We start from the raw sequence: 22,834 nt of genomic DNA on the forward strand, positions 1-22,834 counted from the left end.
AAAAGGTAATTGATTCAAAAATTTTAAAAAGTTACAAGAAAGAAGAATATGAAGTGTAAGATCTGTTTAGTATGGGTTGTATCACCTACAAGCATACTAAGATCGTTTTGCAAAACATCCACCAGGATATTCATGAACTTCTCAAATCCAAATATCACACCTTTATTTGTATTAAACTTACATGCATGTAATATATTTTTATGTTCCAAAGTCAATGTAATGCGAAAGTAATCTGTATAGTTATATTGTGGCTAACAAAAAGCTGGTTGGCATCACTCGGTTTTACAGAAGACTCCTCATGTAAGTTAGTATTTGTTTTGTTTTACATTTTGTATTCCTTTCATCATGTCTTTTATTCTAGTAAACACTGCTCTATATTTATGAATTTTTATATATTTTGCAATTTCAGCGACCTGTTAAGCTTAATCTTTTATCTAAATCGAAACAAGGTTCTACATGGTAATTTGGATGATGTTTCTAATGTCGTTTTCGTTGGTAACGACTTGAGGATAAAACTCAAAGGTTTCGAGACTGCCAATGCAGGCCGGTAGTCCCCCTATCTTTTTATTTTGGTAAAGGGAGATATTTATTTATTTATATATCGAGAAGTACGATTCATAATACAAATAGCATATTTGATCTGTCATGGAATGGTTTAGATATGTTTGTTATGTTGTAAAGAATAACAACTATTATTAATATTTACTAACATAATATCACGAATTTTTGACTTTCGAATTTTTGCAACCAAACGTTTAAAACGCGTTTTAATTAAATACCGCATAATTGCCATATTGCGAATATTTGACCGTACCATTTTTTTTAATCACCGAATAATTTTCGAATTATTTCCGTACCGAATTTGTGCCGTATCCCAAATTTCTAATAAGGGTTGGTTGTTATTTTAATTTATTCTATGGGCCCCACCAGTAAAAAAAATGAGGGCATCTAGTGTGCGCAGGGTGTATGGGTGCACAGGTCTAAGAGGACATAGATTCAATACCTTGCCATGAAATACACCCTCAACTTGTGTGTATGAGTGGCCCAGATTCAATATCTTTTTCTCTCTCATTACGCACACTAGTTTTTCTCAAAAAAAGAGTTAAAGATCTCCGTAAAAAGCTTTTTTTTTTCTTATCCATTCTCTTTTTCTAAAAAATATAAAGAGACCGTACCTTTTTTTTTTATCCATTCTCTCTTTCTATTGTGGGCCTCTGTAATTTTTTTTTTTTAAGACAGAGTGGGCCTCTGTAATGGCACTACTAATAGGGCAGGGATCGGGTCGGATATGGCTATATCCGAATCCGAATAGTTTCACAATATCCGAATCCGAACGACCCGATCGGATAATACTAAAATTTAAAAAAAAAAAACCAAATATTATATCCGAACCTGAACCCGACATATCCGAATACATAAGCGGATATTAAAATCGATCCGAACCCGATATATTCCGTAATCGGGTCGGATTCGGGTGCCCTAACTACTAAATGGAATTATCTCGTCAAGCATTCACCACGAGTTTTCTTCATCCTATTAAAAAAAACCTCGAAATTGGTAGAATGGATATATATCGTAGTAACATAAATGATATTTTGAAACATATCGTAAATGATATATTTGTTTCTCTCGTCTTCTTCTCTTTTGTGTGAGAGTGAGAGTGAAAGAGGCAGCCCCACACCTTTATTTATTTATTTCCATTTCACCATCATTAGTAATATTTTACACAAAACAACAAACGAATGCCCACCCTTTCTTTCTTTTTCTTCTTTTTTTTTTGTTTTTTGTAAATGCTTTCCGAAATAATAATGTTCAGCGAGGTACTATTTATTCCTTTACTTTCAACTTACTGAAATAATAACTTGTGTTGCTCGGATTTGATTCTTTGTTTGTGTTAATGGACAGGTATTGGAATTTGGAAGTTATATAATGAAACTTAAGATATTTCGGCGTATTGATTTCTGAGTTTGTTTATTTTGTTTTCGACTTATTATTATTGGACTTGTGTTTTTGAGTGATGGCTACTACACCGCACAGTTCGGTGGGGGTGTTAACTGTTCTTGGAGGGAGAGTTTCAATGGATAATCGTATGGGTGGTGTTAGTTCAGTGAAGATGTTTGACGAGAGGAATGGTGTTTTTCGTCAGTTTAGATGTATGGCCGGTGGTTCGCACAATGTTAAACAATATCACACTAGTAAAGACTCTTTCTTGAATCTACATCCCGAAGTCTCGATGCTTAGAGGAAGCGAGGTGAATGACAGTATTACTGGTCTGAGAAAGGAGAGCTCAGCCAGCATTGTCACTGACAACTTAAAAGACCCATCCAGTTCCAACAGTTATAACGAAGCCAAAATTAAAGTGGTTGGGATTGGGGGTGGAGGTTCCAATGCTGTAAATAGAATGATTGAAAGTTCCATGAAGGGCGTCGAGTTCTGGATAGTTAATACGGATGTTCAAGCCTTGAGGATGTCACCTGTATATTCAGAAAACCGATTGCAAATCGGGTCCGAGCTAACTAGGGGGCTTGGTGCTGGTGGAAACCCAGATATTGGCATGAATGCTGCCAAGGAAAGCAGAGAATCTATTGAGGAAGCAGTTGATGGTGCTGACATGGTTTTCGTCACAGTAAGTTCAGCCACCATTATTTTAAATACAGAAAATCTTTATAGGGACTTATTTTAAATTCAGCTGAGATAACCTCGCCACATTTTATATGCATGCTCCTCTGTCTTACAGCAATTGTATTAGTTAGCAGCTTGGTTATGTTGGATTTCCGTGTTTCTCAAATCTGTCCTCAGTTCGTACTACCTGAACTGTTAGATTTTGTTTTTTTTTTTTTCATTTTGCTTTGATTTGTATTTTTTCTTTTATTTCCAAGTACTTACTTGTAGGTTGATGGAAAATCTATTATACTTTGCAATAAACCATCTGATTAGTAAGTCGCTGTCCTGTTTCCTTATGTGGGAACAGTGGAACACTGTTGGGTGCTTATACTGATATACATTATGAGATAAACTTGAGACACTCTAGGTATAACATATAGATGTTTAGATTGACATGGTCATATACTATATCATTAATACTCATTTGTAAAATTTATTTCTAATCCTCCCTCTCATTTGTCTCAATATCCCAATATTGAAATACTGCTTTACTAATCTATGAAAATGTTCTTTCTTCATTTCCCAATATTTTACCTCATCAATCATAGCTGGCCTGATTGCTTTCTTAAAAATTCACCTTGAATATGACTCAAATGTATTGATCCCATGGCACACCCAAATCACACCTATATCCAGTTGTTGTTTTGTGGGCAACATGCTCCTTGATCTCCTCATCCTTACGATAATAAAACCAAACTATTGAAATGGTCATATCTAGGAGTTTACATCAACTCTCACCAGAATATTATCTCTGGTAAGGGAGAATTTTCACATGTTTCTGTTTTTTTTAATGCATTTATGGGTAAACTAGGAACAACTTGCGACTGTATGTCATATATTGTTTCAACTTCCATATTTATTTCCCCCAAACTATCTCATATATGCAGGCTGGAATGGGCGGAGGAACTGGCACTGGTGGGGCCCCAATAATTGTCGGAGTTGCAAAGGCAATGGGTATCTTGACTGTTGGTATCGTCACAACCCCGTTCTCTTTCGAGGGGCGTAGAAGGGCAGTTCAAGCACAGGAAGGTATTGCGGCTTTAAGAGAGAATGTTGACACACTAATTGTCATTCCAAATGACAAGTTGTTGACAGCAGTTTCCCAGTCTACCCCTGTAACTGATGCTTTTAACTTGGCTGATGATATACTTCGACAAGGTGTTCGTGGTATCTCCGATATAATTACGGTAAAAAATCACCCACAATGTCTTGTAGTGAGATTCCCAGTTCTATTTCGTATTTTTAGGTATTTAATCGAAAAATTATTGGCTGAGAGATCATTCAATTCAAATTAATATAGTTTCATTATTTAAGCAATTCGATAATTAGTTAGTACATTTCTTTTTTTGAGAAATGAAAGAAAAATAGAAATTAACTGTAAGGAAAACAAAGTGGGGTATACTGCAGTGCAACATACACCTGCATCTGTTGTTACTGCTCATTGCTGAGTAGTATGCAAACAAGATTTTTGGAGCTGAACCACCTCAATGTATATTACTTTTTTGGCCAGTACACCACAATTTGATTTGAAGTTCATGCACATGTACTCAGCTGAAGGCTCATTGGCCATCAAATTTATGTAGATCCTCTCCATCTACCACTCTAATTTTCTTTCAGATAAGTTTGATAACAAACCCCACCTTCTCCAGTGTTCACATAGATAAGATTAAAGATAATTAATGTCTTGCGCCTTTATGCTATTTCTCTTGTGCTGTTGTGCATGAACATATAGAAAGCATGTGATAAATGCAACCTATATGGCTATGTCTATCATTTTTTTTTTCCATACTTATGTTAATGGTCATCAAAAAAATTGTTCGACCTTAGGCATAGTGTAGAGGAAAGAGGGGGCATTCTGTGAGCAGGGGCGGCTCAAGAAAACTTGAGGCCCTAGGCGAATTCCCATAGAAGGCCTTTATAATATGAGTTTTATCTGTGAAAGTAAAGATTTCTCTATATCTATGAGGTTTTTATTTTTTTGGTAAGATGGTCCATGATTCCTGTTTGGACCAACAACATGACATCTACGAGTAAATAATTATTATAAGAAAATGTGAACATTGAAAACAGAATCACAGAAAAAACTCATTGGGTTTAATTTGAAAAACAGACATAAGAAGGAACACTGGGCTACAAAATATGAGTCCCCCACCAGCTGGCTCACCTGCCTATAGGGTGAGCCAGCCCTGTCTGTGAGTTGGGTTTCCTTTATTACTTTGGTTTTTGTCTATTCAAGCGAAATTACAAGAAAGATCAGAACAGTACATCCATGTCCTTACAGCTGTACAAATGGATGCCTGTTGATGTCCTTTGTCTTTATATAAGTATATGAACAAACTGGAGTGTATATGTTTATATTGTTTTGCAGTGTTAGTGTTCTCCTCTCTTTTCTTTTTTCTGATTGTGGTGGCTTAATCAATTGCAGGTTCCTGGTCTGGTTAATGTTGATTTTGCTGATGTGCGAGCTATTATGGCAAATGCAGGATCATCTTTAATGGGGATAGGAACTGCAACAGGTTATTTCGATCCTACTCTCAAGATTAGTTGTAGATACTAGATAGTAAGTATTCATCAATTGAGAGATAAGGTTTTAAATCTAGCCTTTCAGTACAAAGGACCTCCTTACAAATAAATCACTATGCAAGTGGGGCATATTATGGAGCTGTGACTATGTTAATAGGTTGTGATCGTAGTCTTTTAGGGTTTAAAAGAAACTTCAATTTGAAATTGTATGCTTAATGTGTCTGTGTGTCCGATGATATGTATTGGACACAAATCTTTTTGAGATTATGAACTGTCATGTTACATAACTGTTAGGTCGGTTGCCATCACAGGGTAATCTGTTTAATGTAGGAGTGTATTTTTTTTTCCTAATTCCCCTGAGATCCCCTATTCCTCCCCGTGAAGGTGGGAAACCTAGACCTTGGGTCCACCCTCCCAAGTCTCGACCAGTAGGCCACTGGACATGTTTTCTTGGCAGGACCCCTGTATTATGGCCTTCAGCATTAAGTCTCTGCTCACATCTGTTGTTTATATACGTTCTCATAGAATTACAATTTACAAAAAAGAAGCGCTGCGCTGGGTCCATTTTTTTTTAAAAAAAAATTTAATTTGTTGCGAATGCCAATCATAATCTTGTGAAGGCTGATTGATAAGCCTCCTATATTTTCGTGATGAACTTTTCTACCTTAGATTATCTTTTATATGTTTTGTTCAAGTTCTTTAGAGGAAAATCATTTGAGTTATAATGGTCCTAAACTCCTAAACCCTAATGATGGATTGTGAACGCTCTAACTAGGTGGGTTTAGATATCGAGATTGTTTCAGCTAATTAACTGTGTAATAGATTAAGTTTCAACCTATTGATTAGAAGCAAGGCAACAAAATCCTGAGATTGATATTTTGTTTTTGTATTTATATTTATATTTTAGCCATCCTTGTTTCTTTACAGGCAAGACCAGGGCGAGAGATGCTGCGCTAAATGCCATCCAATCACCTTTACTGGACATTGGTATTGAACGGGCCACTGGAATAGTGTGGAACATCACTGGTGGAAGTGATTTAACTTTGTTTGAGGTATGTAATGTGGTTTCTTGCCTCGTCTGTTCTTTACGGAGCAAATTGTTTTTTTCGTATGGAGATGTACACTGTTCATGCTGTTTTACGACCATTTATGAGTGTTCTCCTTTTATGTGCTATACAGCCTATACTCTTTGTTAAATTAATTATGCTTTCAGAAACATGCAAAATAGGTTAGCTACAGCCTTGTTTGACCATGTTGAGAGCTCTCTTTGAATTTGCGTAGTGAGCATGCATAATAGCTTTGGAACATATGCTTTAGCAGCACTTACCCCATCCTTTACAGAAAGATTGCGTTCAAAAAGCCCTGCAATTTCTACTTTTTTATATTGAGTTTCTATCATATCCCACCATTTGGCAGTTTTTATCTGAAGATTTTCTTGTCTGTGATATCTGTATGGGACTCTTCCGTTTCACTGTAGTTTGGTATCTAATTCATCAATTCTTTCTGAGTAATGCATGAGAAGACTGATGTGGTTGTACTATAGTCCTAGCTCCTTTAAAGCGTCAAAAGTAGTGACTGAGGAAGAGGATAATAAGATTCTTCCTTGTGAGGAGGGGGTACTAGTAATGAACTATCCGCTCTTCTCCTAATATGTTTTTGTTTTATAAATATTCAAGGGAAGAAGCCTTGCCAACATATTTTTTGAAAGTTAATATTTTTGCTTCATGAGATATGATACGGAACATGACATACAGGAATGACCTATGGGAAAATGCTTGGAATTTTTTGCTAATTGGTGGATATATTTTATTTCTCTGTGTAGCTCAAAAACTAAGATTAGGAAAGATCGAGAACGAGAACTTTTAAGATATATGCTATTAATACCATGCGTCACTTTCTTTTTACTGGGATATTGACATATCGTAAGTGTATATGTTGCTCTGCAATAAAAACTTCCCTTGTAGAAATTTCTGAACAACATCACACATTCTCACAACAATTTTCCTTTATTTCTCATACTATTTTTGGAAACTTGGAATTTGAAAGCAGAAATAATTAGATGCTCCTTTCTCCTTAATAAAATTTGAACTACTGAATCTCTTACTTTCAGCAAACTCTTTCAATCACAAATTATTATAGTGCCATAAAAATAATAGTGATAAAAAAAAAAACTATAAAAAATATTACATGCCAATAATAATGATCTGGACTGCTACTGTACATTTTCTCACATGGTGGTTAGACTTTCCCTCCGCTGGTGTAGTTTTCTAAAGGTTACTAAGATTATGATTTTTTTGTCCAATCCTTTTATCTTTCTTTGTTATCTCTCCCAAGTTATTACTCATATACTCATTCATATTGGATTTCTTCCAGGTAAATGCTGCAGCCGAGGTGATATATGACCTTGTGGATCCAAGTGCAAACTTAATATTTGGAGCAGTGGTGGATCCATCAATCAGTGGTCAAGTAAGTTGTGTAGTAAGAAATAGCATCCTCATACTTGTTCTTATTAAGTGTTGTTTTTTGTTTCTTTCTTTTGTCTCTTTTGGTGAGCTAAGCTTGAATTCACTGTGTCAATCTTGAAGTACATATTTGCTGGGAGAGATGTCTTAAAAATATACTTTAGAGTGGAGTGTGTGGGTGAGAGAGTGGAGAGTGTAGCCCCTAGACTCATCTCCAGCTCCTAGTTTACTGCTTGCGCTTTTAACTGCACATAGGGCTTTACTTCTGACCACAACATTATAACTTACACCCTGCTGAGCTGAAAAATCAACACGACATCAAAAATACTTGTGATGCAATCATTCATTTTGCCAAGAATAGAACTTCGAACTGGTCGAAGCATTTTTGGTTTAATAGGTAATATGAATCTCGGCATGGTATATAACAAAAGATTGTGAGCTACAAAATAAGGATGTTTAATTAGTGGATGATGCTTGGAGATGCATATAACGCGAGCAAGTCGAGCTTCAATATGTTCAGGCTCATACTACACTAATAATGAGTCATCTTGACTGCGACAATGGGGGGCTTGCTCATGAGTTTGGGGCGCCCTATGGCACGAGTTAAGCGAGCCAAAAAGGAGTTGGGCGTTGTTGAGCCTGAGTAGCTTGGTTCGTTGACCAGCCCGTATGTAGAACTGAAGTACCAAGAACAGGTGTCAGATGGGTTTCTCTGGACCGGTCCTACCTGATAAAAAGGAAAATCACATTTCATGTAGAGACGTGCTCCCAAGCTGTTTGGGGAGTTGTTCCTAGGTTTTAGGGTTGAATATTTTGTGTTGGTGTTCTGAACAAGGTTATGTAAGTTAAAGGTTCTCTTTATCTACAATGAGCTGGACAGCCTTGTTTTAGCCGGTGCAACATGTATTTCCTCTATGACTTGGCAACTATAGGTTGCATGAATTGTATGTCTGCCTTTAAAGGCTGTGTTGCACCATATGGTGGAAGCTGCTAATGCTCTCTAAAGAGAGTTTTGTTTTCCCATTCTAGGATAATTCTTTCTGTCACTAGTATTGACGCAATCAGTTGTGCCTTTTTTAATAGGCTTGTAAGAGTTCTAAGCCAGGTAGAGCTTATCCTCCATTGTCTTCAATTCAGGTCAGCATAACTCTAATTGCTACTGGATTCAAACGCCAAGATGAAACTGATGGGAGGCCACTCCAGGTTTTCTTTTCCCTCCATTTATCTTCTTTATTACATCTTAGTTCCCTGTTCACAAGTATCTGAGTTTCTGCTTGCAATGCAGGCAAGCCAGTTAGCACATGGAGATCACCTAGGAATCAACAGACGCCCGTCTTCTTCTTTTACCGAGGGTGGATCTGTGGAGATCCCAGAGTTCCTTAAGAAGAAAGGGCGATCACGCTTTCCTAGAGCTTGACATAAATTTATTTGTAATATAACTTTGGTTTTTGTGCCTTTTCCGTCAGCCTGATATCCTTTGAGAGATTTAGAGTAACATCTAAAGTAATATAGTTTTCGTGTCTTTCCACATTCTAGCTAGAAAAACTCAGCAATAGGTATTCCTGTCTGTTAAGATTCCCTATATCCTATCAGTTTTCGAATAAAATGTAGATTGGATTTGATTTGTGCGTTTTCTTCTTCTTGTTTTTGTTGTTTCGTGTGTATTTCTAGTTTTCAATTTGGTCCAGCTTATTTGAACCCACCAGACACGCAGTTAGAGAGTTTGTGTTAGGTTTCTTTGCCAACACAACACAACCAGTAATGCTAGACCGACCCACTTATTTGATCTACAATTTGGACCTACTGATGTGTCAAAAGTCATAATCATTGACAACCAGTCAGGCATCACTGCAGTACTTGTGTAACGAACATCCAATTCCATTCCAATTTGTGGAATAGTTGGTTAGTTCCCACAAGTATTAACTTTGACAATAGCAAATGGAATCGACACTGCATATGGGCGAATGAAGTGAGACTATAACGCGAACAATCTTGTTATTGACTTAACTGGCCTTACTTTCATTAACAAGACTTGGGAGGCATTCTTTGTTATCTACGAGAGTTTCTTTCGAAAATAGAAATGGATAAATGGACAAACTCTGGAATTGGTCTTTGGATTGAATACGATTTGCTCCTTTAAAGTCTTGCGTCTTGTTAAAACCAAGCCAACAGCCTCAGAAATCAAAGATTTTCCAGCAAGACATTTTCCACAGTTGGAATGCGACATATAAATGTATAATTTGAAACCATTATATGAAATAACTAAATTAATATATTAGTACATCAATTATATATCTACAAAATTCCTAGCCAACAAAAGTCAACTGAATTGCACTTTGGACCATGCAAGTCAGCTGATGTAAAATTTTTTCTCTACATAAAAATGATACCTTTTTTAATAGGCCATGATGCTCGAGAAGCAAGCTCCTCATCAGGCCGATAACATTATCACATACGCATGTGGGAAACGTTGATACTTGATAGTCCTCCCCACACACCCCCCTTCTTATCCCACCAAGGTGAAGGCAAGTCTTCTGACATATTGAATGCCAATAATTTACCTTGTGAGGATGATGCTCAGCCAGTTAACCTCATCAGAGCATGACATGATAATTTAAGCTTGTGAAATGCTGGAGAAACTCCCTCCTCATGGTGCTGATAACATCACCTCACTCCTCAAATCCTTCACACCAACCACACAACCACATGGTTACTGAAATATAAGCCCTGTGAAATACCTATACCAAAGTAGTTGATTGTGAGGAGGATGCTCAAGCTCGTCAAAATAGACTTCAAGTTCTCAACATCCTACCAGAAATCTGCACAGGAACACAGTCCATTTCCAAAATGATGAAATCTGTTGTCCCTGACAATTATCTTTCTCCCAACAACCTTTGAAATAAACTTAATGGCAGAATGACAATCCATCTCTTGGCATGCTCTCCAATGGTGATATATTGGATTCATTACACGATCGAAGTTAAGCTTTGAAGGTGCTTGAGAAGCTCGCTCCATCCCACACCTGTGTTGGAACAGTTGACACTCTTCCCTACAGACCACCTTCTTATCCCACCAAGGAATGAAGGCATGATCTCTGATATACTGAATGCCAACTACTTACCATGTGAGGATGATGCTGAACCAGTTAACTTAGTCAGAATATGATCTCAATGAAAGTTACGCTATTCCAATTCTGGAGAAGTACACTCCTCACGGTGCTGATAACATCACCTCACTCCTGAACTCCCTCAGCTATAAGTCCTGTGAATTACCAATGCCAATTAGACGGTTATGAGGATGATGCCCAAGCTAGTCAAAATAAACTCCGCTTCGACTGTTGCACACTTCAAACTCTCAATATCCTACCAGAAGTCTCCACAGGAACACAGTCCATCTCCAAAATGATGGAATCTACTGTTGTCCCTGACAATTATCTTTCTCCCAACAACCTTAGAAATAAGCTTAATGGCAGAATGACAATCCGCACACACTCTCAAATTTTTCTTCACAATAATAGGCTTCCCAGCTGGCATACTTATCAATGCAAATGCAATAGCTATTTTCTCACTGTGATGATGGAGAGCTCTCTCTTTCTGAGCCTCCTCCATGTCAAATGGAATGGATTCTGTTTGCGGAACATATCCAGCTTTCCTAATCTGATCTAAGAGATTCTCCAGCTTCTCATAGATTTCTCTTATTTGTGGATGAGAATAGTCCTCAGCTCCAAAAGCATGGGTCTTGTTACCAACATCGACCCAACTATAACCAGGAAGTTTCGTGACTTTGCCATCCCTCATCATCTTTCTCATACTTCTTACACCTTCCCATTGCCCTGCTGAGGCATAGATGTTTGAAAGCAAGACATGTGTCCCACTATTCTCAGGTTCTAGCGCCATCAGTTTTTCTGCAGCAAGCTCACCTCTCTCTTTATCACCATATGTTCTGCAAGCACCAAGATAAGAGCACCACCCAAAAGCATTTGGCTCATATGGCATTTTATTTATAAACTCTTCAGCTTGATCTAATCTTCCAGCTCGACCAAGCAAATCTATAACACAAGAGTAATGTTCTGGTCTAGGTGCTACACCATAAACCTTTCCCATAGAATTGAAGTACTCTAAACCTTCCTCTACCAATCCATTGTGGCTACAACCTCTCAGAATATTGACAAATGTGATTTCGTTAGGTTTCACTCCTTTACAAGTCATCTGTTCAAAAATCCTTACAGCGTCTCTGCCCAGACCATGTTGTGCAAACACGCCCACCAAAGAATTCCAAGCAATCCCAGTAGGATCCTTAACCCTATCAAATACTTGGACCGAAGAATCTATCAGTCCACACTTTCCATACATGTCGACCAAGACAGAAGAAACAAAAGGATCCTTCTCAAGATGACTTTTTATCACTTGGGCATGAAGTTGAGCCCCTTGTTCAAGTGCAGCTTGGTTAGCACACGCCTTGATCAAAGTAGAGAAAGTAAACTCATTAGGTTCGATTCCCTGCCTCTTCAACTCAAGAAACACACTCAAAGCTTTATCAATTTGATCTTTCTCAACATATCCATCAATTAAGGAAGTACAAGACACCACATTCCTACATTCAGAGTTAGTCTCAAGCACACGTGACGCACTCTCCAAATCTCCAACTTTCGAGTACATATTAGTGAGAGCATTGCCAACAAAAATCTCTAATTCAAAACCCAATTTCACTATAAATGAATGAAGACTTTTTCCTAATGATGAAGCCTTTAAACCAGCACAAGCACCCAAAGTACTACAAAACACATGATGATCAACATTCACCTCTTCATAAACCATCTTTTTAAAAGCTAATGAAGCTTCCTCAAAATTCCCATTCTTCGTATACCCATCAATCATCGTCGTCCATGAAACCTCATCCTTACACGGCATCTCATCAAAAACCCGACAAGCATCAACCAAATAACCACATTTAGAATACATATCAGCTAGATTACTACCAACAAACAGCTCAAAATTAAAACCCAACTTCACACTAAGACAATGCAACTCTTTCCCAAACTCAACCACCCCCAAAGACGTCGAAGCTTGTATAGCACTAGAAAACGCAAACTGGGTCGGGTTTTCTCCAGCAAGTCTCATTGAAGAAAAGGTTTTCACAGCTTGTAAAAACTGGCCATTTTGAGAGAAGCCAGAAATCATAGCAGTCCAAGAAACTATGTTTCGTTGAGGCATTTTGTCGAACAAGGTGAGTGCGTAGTTGAGTTTTCGACATTTTGAGTACATGTTGAGAAGGTGGTTTGAAACGAATATGCATGGCTGGTAATTAATGCGGATTAAGTGGGCGTGGAGTTGTTTGCCTTTCACAAGTTGTTTCGTTTTTGCGTAGGTTTGAATTACTTGCGCCAAGGCGACAGAGTCCCTTATTAATAGCATGTCATTCAGAATTTCAGTCACTCGTTTTATTTCATTTAATTTTTTTTTTTTTTTATATATATTTTATTTCATTTAATTACGCAATCTCAGTCACAAATTAATCCGAACCACCACTTAACAATAGAATACCTCGAGATCAGTATTTTCTATTATATATTAGATGAATTTAGATAATTCTGTAATATTCTACTAGTTAGATGAGCCAATTATAATTTTCCCCAACACAAAAAAAAAAAAAATACCGGTCAACCCAATTTGATTTTTTTTGTATATTTAGAGAAGACCCTAATTTCCCATCTATCTATCTAGTGGGGTAATACTCGTTAACCCTTTAAAATTTAGCTGTAGGGATGATTATTGTAATTTTGTGACAGCGTATTAACTGTGTGAGTACTTCGATACCAAGCAATCGCAAAGACTGACCGCGGCATTTCACTGTTATTGATTGGTAAAACATCGGTTTGCAATAATTCATTCGTAACTGGTGACCGTCTCTACATATTTTAAAAGTTACTGAGAACAAGATGAGCTAAAAATTAATGGGTGATTTTCTCACAGGCTCTCTTATAGACAAAAAGATGACGAGCAGCACGCAAATTTGTTCAAGTTCAGATGGTGCCAAAAACAGGAACTAAATCTCGAACTTATTGTGGATTAGCTTCCTCAGTTTTCCGCTCCAAATAACTGGCATAAGAAAACAAAGAGAATAAGGGATCTGTCATTCCAATAATAGTTTTGTCCAGTACATTTGAAGTTTGTGTACATGCATTTTATATAGGAGAGCAAAACATGGTCCAGAAAATATATTCGAACGAAGGCAGCAAAAAAAGAAAGAAAAACTCACTCATAATAAAGTACCCAACCAGACAACTAGTACTTCCCATCACTAGTGCCCATTACGTAGTAATTGGTTTATAAGACAATCCCAATTGATGAGGGGAAACACCATCTTTTCTTATTAGGTAGCCTGTAAGTCTTTTCTTTTCTATTTTGTTTATGAACAAGCATAGAAACCCAATTAAAAGTTATAAAGTTTAAACTAGTTAAACCTAGTTTCTACAAATAAGCATATAAGCATCCTTGATCACTTACCCTTTGGCCTTTGCCCAACGAGAGAGCTGATAAAGCTGCACTGTCTCATTCGAGGCATGACATGCTAGAAGCAGATAGTTGCGTGGCTCTACCATCCATGCAAATCTCATGAATAAGCCTGAATATACACACATTGCTGCAGCAAAAGATATCAAACTAGCATATTAAAATGTATTGATATAAAACAACCTCTATTTGAAGTTCATAATTTATAAACGCATACAAGTCCTAACCTGCTGTCATATTTCCCGATATCAGTTCGGGGGGTTTCTGCATGTCCAGCAATCCCTGTCAAAGTCACAAGTCACAAAATTCATGATTGGGTTAAGTGGTGCAACCTAAAAACAGAAGTAATAAGCCTCGAAAGAACCATATTGAAATGGATGGACGATAAGTGAGAAGGTATTGCATGTATGATTCACACAATAGTGTGTATTAATAACAAGCATGTCAGAATGAGAAAACCATCTGACTGCCCTAAACGCACAAAAGATTCCTTGTGGTTAAATCCAAATAACTGGCATCCATCACAGCCTAATCTTCCACTCCAAACTTCATCAATGGGGTGATTACAGGAGTTGTTTCCCCTCACAGTTACCTTATGATTTTCATAGGGTAGGTCTCACAGACTCACACCCCATAGAAACGGAACCAGCTTGTCAGTTTTTCAATCTCAAACCATCAATGGAAAGTAGTATACACTAACAATCAAGAAAAAGGGGCAGAACATACAGCAGCAACGAATCCCCAATTGGCAACAGGACCCCAAAAGTGAGTTATCTTGGGACCCATAGGACTGTTCCAGAATGCACGGAGTGCTGCCATTTATAACTGATTCCTTGATGAACCTGTGGGATCATTTGTTACAAAGTCACAATTCAGAGTTGAAACAAATGACTCAGAGAACTACAGAAATAGATTGCAGGATGATAAGTCAAGCTCCAATTTCGTTAAACATTTGAACATAGTTCACTTAGTAGTTAGAGCAAGGGGGCATCCCATGATTCATCTCAAGCAAGAAACAATCTTACCGCTTATTTCTTTTATAAATAAGTGGGTGAATAATTGACCACAATTTGTTTTCATCTCTTAAACCCCAACACAGGTAGGATCTGGAGTTCTACTGATTTTATTGCTTATTTTTCCCGCTCAAGTTTGATCAGTCAATTAATGAAGGATTACGAAAATCTACAGAAATGTTTAAAATCATTTTGTACTAGCCACTTTTTACTGAATAGGTCATGTATAGTACTTCAATATTTTTTTTGTGTTATTGTTTAAGAAGGATCTATTATCAAAAGTAGAATGAGCTAACCTAAATTGTACTAAACAAAAGACAAACACCGATAGAAACACAATATACTGTCCCAGTATCATAACATAATAGAATCCCATATTAGAACATTAAACTTTAAAAGAAACATGATTCAACTCCTTATGACTTCGGAGCAGAAGAGCAAGAGACTGTTAACCGATAAGAATATGATCTCACTAATCTCCATGAATTTCTTTGTAGGTTTTTTACAAACCACAATCCGCATAATATGAGGAAGGCAATCAATCTCTAGAGCTAAAACTTTCGCTCTCCCAGCAGTATAGAACTAGTCAGTCGAGAACAGGTCATCCTTTCAACCAGGTGCATAGTTTTCAAGGCATTGGTCGAGGTAAAACAAGTTGCCCCCCAAGGCTGGCGGAACCCTAAGATCTGGGGCATATAGAAGGCCTATGCTTTTCTTAGAGGTGTATGAAGTGTAGATCTCTAGCATGTGGACAAGATATGCACCCCTTGAGATGCTATCCCAGTCCAACCACCCTTATGGGACTCGACGTGGAACAGCAGATTTGATGCAACTCATTATCAATGCTCCTCACCCTCACAACATCCCAACTTCCATATTTAAGATGAGAGATGCCTATTGGAAATTAGTAATGAAATGAAACAGCACATTTCATTCTTATGTTTAGCTCTTATACATCAGATTATATGCTTAGTCTTGAGTCTTCAACAAGCAACTATCTTTTCTCGATAGTTTGAGTTACTTCTTGTCATAGATAATCTATCCTTTGTTAGTATCCTTCTCGGCATGGGCGACTTCCATACAGACAAGCTTCTTCTAACTTCTAAGGCACTGCCGAAACAAGTGTTACTTACCTGGATGAGCACTTTCCTTTTATGATCACCTTCACCTTTGTCTTCCTAGTTGGGGCGACAAGCCCCATCCCCACCTTTAAGCCTAGCATAACGAAAAATGCTAGATGCTAGATATTTTGGATTCTATCTCCCAATTTTCCATAAGAAAAAATATGATTATAATAAGGTATAAGGATCACCATCAGTGGTAAATAAAAAATGAAATGGACGAGAGAACACTCTATCTACAATGCCATTAGTAATCATATAGTAATCCCCAATAAAAGCTTTCATCAAACGAAATTGACTATGACAGTTTGGCCACATCTCACTACGAAACCCAATCAGATAAAACAAATTTATTCGAAACAAATTGATACCTGTAAATTTTTAATAATGAAAGCCCTGATGCTGCTCGTCAACTATTTCCCCTTTCCTTTTTCTTGTTTATTTTTTAACTTGTGTTTAATTAAGCCCAAAATTTTTGTTTTGTTAGCACAAAACTTACGCACCTCCCAAGGGTAAGTCCCAAAATTAAAAGGGGACATATATGGGACACCACTTCCATCATTTCTCTTTTTATTAATGGACCATATATGCCGAACACCGCCTTACTAATCAATGAACATTACTGGTTGATTTGATCTGCCAGATTGAACAACTGAAGTGATGCCAGTCTGAGTGTCTTTGAATGTTATTCGGCTCTTAGTGACTTAGTCCCACATAGAAGAGGTGTAATATTTGTAAGGTATAGGTGGATGTACTAAAAGTAGTGCCAAATATTGAGAAACATACTTACCTGGACGGGGTCAATGGGCGATCAGGAAGGTCTATGGCCTAGGTTAGTGACTTCCATTGCACTCAGGAGGGGCGCTGGCCTAAGATATCTCCAAGTGGGATAATCTACGTCATAATTTGGTACGCGTTCGCGCGGCCCCTGCAAATCTGATTTTCAAATTTTTCTGTTTTTCTTAAACTGGCAGTCTAAGGTGCGTGCCGAAAATGATGTTGCTAATCTTAGTATTTGTTTACACGGAACGCGTTTTAGCTGCAAATATGATTTAAAGCGTGTCTTTGAAGTAGATATATATCTGAATCAAGCTATGTGAGTTAAAGGTTAAACATCGATGATCTGGCTGCAGCTTGAGAACTGCTTTTTCGAAGGCGCACTAAAAGAAGTCCCGCTGGAATATTTGTACTTGGCTTATTAAATCCATCATGAAAGTGATGAAACAGTTACTCGAAATCATTGAAGTCATGTCAAAGTTATACATTTACTGATCAAAAAAAAAATTGATACAAAAGGCGAGGCAGGTTTTAGTTCGGCCTTTCACTATGTTAGTAGGAATCAGTCTTGAATCTTGTGGACGCAGTATAAATTTCTAACAATGCGCTGTTTGGTAATTTCAATTTTGAAATATTATTAGCCTAACCTTACAGAGATTAACTAAAACCCCTCTAGATGGGACTGATGATTAGTACTTAGTGGTGCACAATGAACAGAAAGAGCCGATAGAGTGAACATGGTGTAGTACTTGGAGGATAATATATACCTCCTACCTTGACAAAAAGTTCTAAGTTCAGATATATGAGGAGCTGCTAGGAACTAGCTAGTCTGTGGGTTAATCTTGTTAATCCATTTTGAGAGGTTGATATTTAAGGAGATGCTGAGGCAATCAACTAATCATTGAGACTCTCTTGAATTGGAAACAATGCAATGCATCTTTACCAAAATGAACATGTCCAAACATCTACATACATAGTTGTGTTTGGTTGACAAGTAATATGCTTGTTGAACCCTGGACAGGCTATCTAATCAATGTTTTTGTATGTGTGACTAGGCTATCTAATCAATGTTTTTGTATGTGTGACTATACATGCATATATAGCTCAACATACAACTAAAAGTACTTGGCTTATCAGTTATCATCTTAAATCCATTAAAATCCAACATGAAACATGCAGTTACAATTAAATATCCGATAAATGCTTTTGTATGTGTGAATGTAAGTGCTTTCATTCCTAACTACGAATCTGAATCTTCTCAGGATATTCATTCCTACCTAGCTATAAAGCCTATAACTAAACATGCATATCTTCGGGATAGTCGGATAAAGTTTAGTCCCACATTGTGGAGCTAAAGTCATTTGAAGGAGTGGGATGCTATAAAAGGGGAAGTGAGATACCTAATAACTCATACTTTTCTCGGCCTTTTGGCTAAGATCAAGTGTAGTATCTGTTCTTATCAGTTTAATATCTGATATGTGGGCTATTCACACACGATATTAAATTAATTTTTTAAAGGAGGAAGTCTACCACAATAGCTTGCTATTGGGGCTTTCGAGAGTTGCTTATGCGTTTCACTATTGTATTGGCCTGGCTCACCCTCCAAATCTATTGAAAATTATTGGAGTTGTAGTTGTATGTGTCCAATCAGTTTTTGTTAATCTATATATGTATCGAAAATTATTAGAGTTGTATGTGTTGAATCAGTTTTTGTTAAAATTATTGAAGTTGTATGATATATGTAGATCATATATATCAATATATGAGGATAGATTTGTTATTTTGTTTTTTTATATTCTTTTACAAAATAAGTTAAACGCTAATATTTTATGAATATGATCTAAAATTATCTTTTGATATGGTTAACACTATTAAATGAGTTGAAATTTTGTTGTGGTTATCTTTATAGTTTGCTGGACATATTTGGAGCATAGTATAAACCATGGTATATTGAAAACTCCAAAAAAACTTCACCATGAAAAACAATGAATTAGAAAGTGATTTTTGTAGAAAAAAATCAACAAATTTGTAGATATCTATACATATTAAAATTATAACATTATCCAACTATCTAGATTTTTCAAAATTCAAAATAACTTTTAACAAGGTTAAACATTTTTGTTTGAGCTTATTTTTTATAGAGAGATTTTTCTATTATGAAAAGACTATATTCACCAAAAATCATCCCTCAATTTATCTTGTTAAAAGTTTATTTGGAGTTCATATAAGGTGGAATTCATATTTACAAAGGTTTTATCTTTGTCCAGTTGTTAAAAGTTTATTTGGAGTTCATATAAGGTGGAATTCATATTTACAAAGGTTTTATCTTTGTCCAGAATATATAGAGTGGCGGGTACCCATTCTTTAGGATCAGGAGACGATTTCCCATGACAAGCGAACATATGGGAAACTTTGTTTCCCACTTAATCCAAAACTTATCCGCATGGTTTTACGATTCAGCTGCTCATTTCATAAACCGGTTCAATTTCGTGGTTTTTACTCAATCTAGTCGAGTTGACTCAACACATACATTAAATATATTTATTTATCAAAGACCATTAATACTGAGTAGTTGAGAATGCTCCCAAGACCCCACGTCAAGTCGACACATCAGATTTTATATAAAAAAATGAATTCTATGCCCTTTTTTGTCGATTTCAATTGTTCGTGGTCCAAAATACATAAAAACCCAAAATAGATAAGTAGATAAAAACCTCATTCTTAAATCTTATCTCCATTCTTCTTATATCTTATCTCCATTCTTAAAACCGGAATTTTTATATCATCGAATTGGGCGAAAAGAAAATACCGAGGCGATCATCGAGAATGAGCGGATGGTTCCCAAAATACGTCCGCACATGGCTCAAGCGGCCGAATCCATGGGTATCAACCATTACCTCTCCATTATATACATCGACTTCAACCCCTAATGATTCGAGAACCGATATCATAGTTCTAATGTCGAAACATTAGGAATGTTATGAAGTTTTGAATTTCCGAACAACAAAGAGTTCCTAAAGAACCGCCAATCCGAGTTCATCACAAAGAAACTACCAACCCCAAGCAAGCCTAACAACAAAGAGAAGGTAAGATAGTCAATACCCAATTCAAATAATTCACCAACGTTACCTCTCCATTATATACATCGACTTCAACCCCTAATGATTCGAGAACTAATATCATAGTTCTAATGTCGTAAAACATTAGGAATGTTATGAAGTTTTGAATTTCGAAACAACAAAGAGTTCCGGCAAGAAACGCCAATGCCGAAGTTCATCACAAAGAAACTACCAGCCCCCAAGCAAGCCCTAACAAGAGAGAAGGTAAGATAGCTGAATACCCAATTCAAATAATTCACCAATCTCAAAACCGGGTCGAATCGATCTTTTTCACTTGATGCGGTTTGTGCGTAAACCCAACCACCTACATTGCTCCCCAAGAGAATGCAGATACCCAAGGTAATGGCTCATTGATTTTAATACTATCCTCAATAGTCAACATATTCAAAGAAAATTCTGCAATAAGATGACAATAATCATTAGTATCATTGTAATCCGTCCCTTAAGCATTCGAGAAAATTCGCACTTTCGAATACTAAAGTATAAAGCATTGCTTTGAGAACCAAGCTATGAGACTATGGCATTAAAATTACAACGAATGTGTCTATGACGAAACGCTATGGAATCTCGAAAAAGGCATGTTTTTTTAATCGAAAGTGCATAGCTACAAACAAAGACAAGTAGCCAACTGAACCATAATTTTTTGGATCGAGAACCAAACTTAGAATGACCAAACTCATAATACAAGGATTCGTTAGCATCTTACATCTAAAATATTCTTATTCATTCTCCGTCATTGATATTCCGGACCATCAACGTTACATTATGTACTCTATAAGAAATTACTAATATATGCTCCTCATCCAACTGAAGATTCAAACTATTAACATTAATAATACGTAGATCATGTGTGTTTATGCATTATGTATTATATAAACTAATGTAATTGAGATCCTCCAAGTAGCAAAAAAGATAAACAAGACAAGATGGCTTATATAGGCATTAACACCACGTTAAACCAAAATGAAAGAAAACCCATGAATTATTATTACCTTCATGGTGTCTTGATATCAAGCCTTTCATCTTAATTTCCTTTTTCTGAATATCTGCCTTCCTCCAAATGAAAACAAAAAGTAAATTAGTGACTATCTTTGCCAATAAAACAATCGGAGACTCAACATTTTCAGTTTTACTAACAACTACAACAAGATATATATAAAATGAAGATTTACATGAGAAGTGAAACTCTTATTAAACAATCCTTTCCTTTTTAAGATGGGGAAAGAAAATGTCATTTGGAAAGTTGAAGAAGAAACAGGTAACATTGTATTCTTTGAAGAAAATGAAGAGAAGAGAATTATAGAGTTGGTATTGAGGTTTCTGTGACCAGATAGCTTGGAACCACCAACGATAATGAACTTGTCATCTGAGCTTTGGGTTTGATTTGGGGAAGCCGGAAGGAGGATATTGGAGTGTTCGGATGAACTTCCGGAGGTCCTTTTGTTACCACCAGTTATGATTATGATGCTCCCATAAATGAATATGGTGAGATAAGATTCTTCCGAGAAGTCTGCATGCATTGGTTGCTCATGAATTTTTTTGGTTTTGATTGCTTTAAACTTCACGACTTGCAGGTTTGGTAAGGCAACCTAAATTTGGGCATCTGAAAAATCTTCATATGGGCTATTAAGCTCTGTGAGGGTGCTTTAATTTTTGTCGACCCGTTACTACTTCTTTTTAGGAAGCTTCCAACAGTAACAATTTTTCTAATATCAATGGTATTCCACCTGTTCTATCTTGGTAACTCAGTTGCCTTAATCAATCATATATATATTTTGAGAAAGTGTATTCTCTTCCAACTCCGAGGTTGTGCAGCCTTTCTTGCGAACTACAATTCCAAGTCTGCTTTGCCAAAGTTGTGTTCAATAACAAGCACTATAACTTGCTTCCTTGGTCAATCAGATCCTTCCCTCGATGGTGAGAATGTAGTCTTTAATACCGCCAAAAGTAAGTAGTGTAAGCTATAAAGAAGCTCAGATAAACCTATTTTAATATCTTAACCAATCAATATATATATATATATATATATATATATATATATATATATATATATATATAACATAATCGAAGGGTAACTAAATCCTAGCTGTTTAAAGATGTATTTTTGGTAGGCTTTTCCACTGCTCCGATGCCCTTGGCGGCTTGGCCCCTATCTTTCTCTCTTTTAGGTAGATTGACCGATATTTCCTTTAAGTTCTTTCCCTCTCTTTCTTGGTAGATGTATAATTATTTTTAAGTATATGTCTTTCCCCTTTTCTTTCAATTCTATATATATATATATATATATATATATATATATATATATATATATATATATATATATATATATATATATATATTTTAAACCCATGATGGCATGATATACCCTTGCTTCTCTTGCATTTAATTTTTTACCTCTTGAATGTTTATTCTTTTGGAATAGCTCCATCTCCTTTTGAGGCTAGCAGCACAATTGCAACCAAGGCAGTCACCACCAAATAAGCACCTTTTATTGCTTCAAAGATGTATCATTGAGTTTTGGATACGGTTTCCACTTCCCACGGACTACTCAAAACCAGAGACACGGACCTACTGTTTTAGTAGCCACAAGTGGAGAAACCAACAAACAACAATTGAATTAATCTACGTCACTTTTGATTTTAC

The 22,834-nt window shown here is 36.5% G+C and overlaps 2 protein-coding genes, 1 non-coding gene and 2 pseudogenes across 8 annotated transcripts; 3 read left to right on the forward strand and 2 right to left on the reverse strand.

The window, feature by feature from the left end:
* Window positions 1-1,597: 1,597 nt before the first annotated feature.
* Window positions 1,598-9,271, forward strand: LOC147489218 (cell division protein FtsZ homolog 2-2, chloroplastic-like). 2 transcript variants are annotated; one of them, XM_086569931.1, is made up of 8 exons: window positions 1,598-1,820; window positions 1,906-2,626; window positions 3,552-3,851; window positions 5,090-5,180; window positions 6,115-6,239; window positions 7,561-7,653; window positions 8,787-8,852; window positions 8,935-9,271. In XM_086569931.1, the coding sequence occupies exons 2-8, from the start codon at window positions 2,018-2,020 to the stop codon at window positions 9,064-9,066; spliced, it is 1,416 nt and encodes a 471-aa protein (XP_086426057.1). In that variant the 5' UTR covers window positions 1,598-1,820; window positions 1,906-2,017; the 3' UTR covers window positions 9,067-9,271. The 2 variants fall into 2 exon arrangements, with proteins under 2 accessions (XP_086426057.1, XP_086426058.1); XM_086569932.1 differs by lacking the exon at window positions 1,598-1,820 and having other exon boundaries at window positions 1,877-2,626.
* A 606-nt stretch (window positions 9,272-9,877) lies between these two features.
* On the reverse strand, window positions 9,878-13,108 carry LOC147489219 (putative pentatricopeptide repeat-containing protein At2g01510 pseudogene; annotated as a pseudogene). Its single transcript, XR_015201576.1, has one exon. The product of XR_015201576.1 is annotated as a putative pentatricopeptide repeat-containing protein At2g01510 pseudogene (transcript).
* A 374-nt stretch (window positions 13,109-13,482) lies between these two features.
* Window positions 13,483-16,827, reverse strand: LOC147489220 (mitochondrial pyruvate carrier 1-like). 4 transcript variants are annotated; one of them, XM_086571737.1, is made up of 5 exons: window positions 16,667-16,827; window positions 14,888-15,003; window positions 14,389-14,443; window positions 14,156-14,291; window positions 13,483-13,747 (listed from the first exon to the last, which is right to left on the reverse strand). In XM_086571737.1, exons 2-5 carry the CDS (start codon window positions 14,978-14,980, stop codon window positions 13,708-13,710), a joined length of 324 nt encoding a protein of 107 aa, XP_086427863.1. In that variant the 5' UTR covers window positions 14,981-15,003; window positions 16,667-16,827; the 3' UTR covers window positions 13,483-13,707. The 4 variants fall into 4 exon arrangements, with proteins under 4 accessions (XP_086427863.1, XP_086427865.1, XP_086427864.1 ...); XM_086571739.1 differs by having other exon boundaries at window positions 14,156-14,273; window positions 16,667-16,806; XM_086571738.1 differs by lacking the exon at window positions 16,667-16,827 and adding an exon at window positions 16,308-16,467.
* A 250-nt stretch (window positions 16,828-17,077) lies between these two features.
* Window positions 17,078-17,227, forward strand: LOC147489221 (U1 spliceosomal RNA; annotated as a pseudogene).
* A 1,255-nt stretch (window positions 17,228-18,482) lies between these two features.
* LOC147489222 (U2 spliceosomal RNA) lies at window positions 18,483-18,676 on the forward strand. Its single transcript, XR_015203461.1, has one exon. It is a non-coding gene; the product is annotated as a U2 spliceosomal RNA (small nuclear RNA).
* Window positions 18,677-22,834: the final 4,158 nt, after the last annotated feature.

Source organism: Coptis chinensis, chromosome 7 (assembly GCF_015680905.1).
Source record: "Coptis chinensis isolate HL-2020 chromosome 7, ASM1568090v1, whole genome shotgun sequence".
Lineage (NCBI taxonomy): Eukaryota > Viridiplantae > Streptophyta > Magnoliopsida > Ranunculales > Ranunculaceae > Coptis > Coptis chinensis.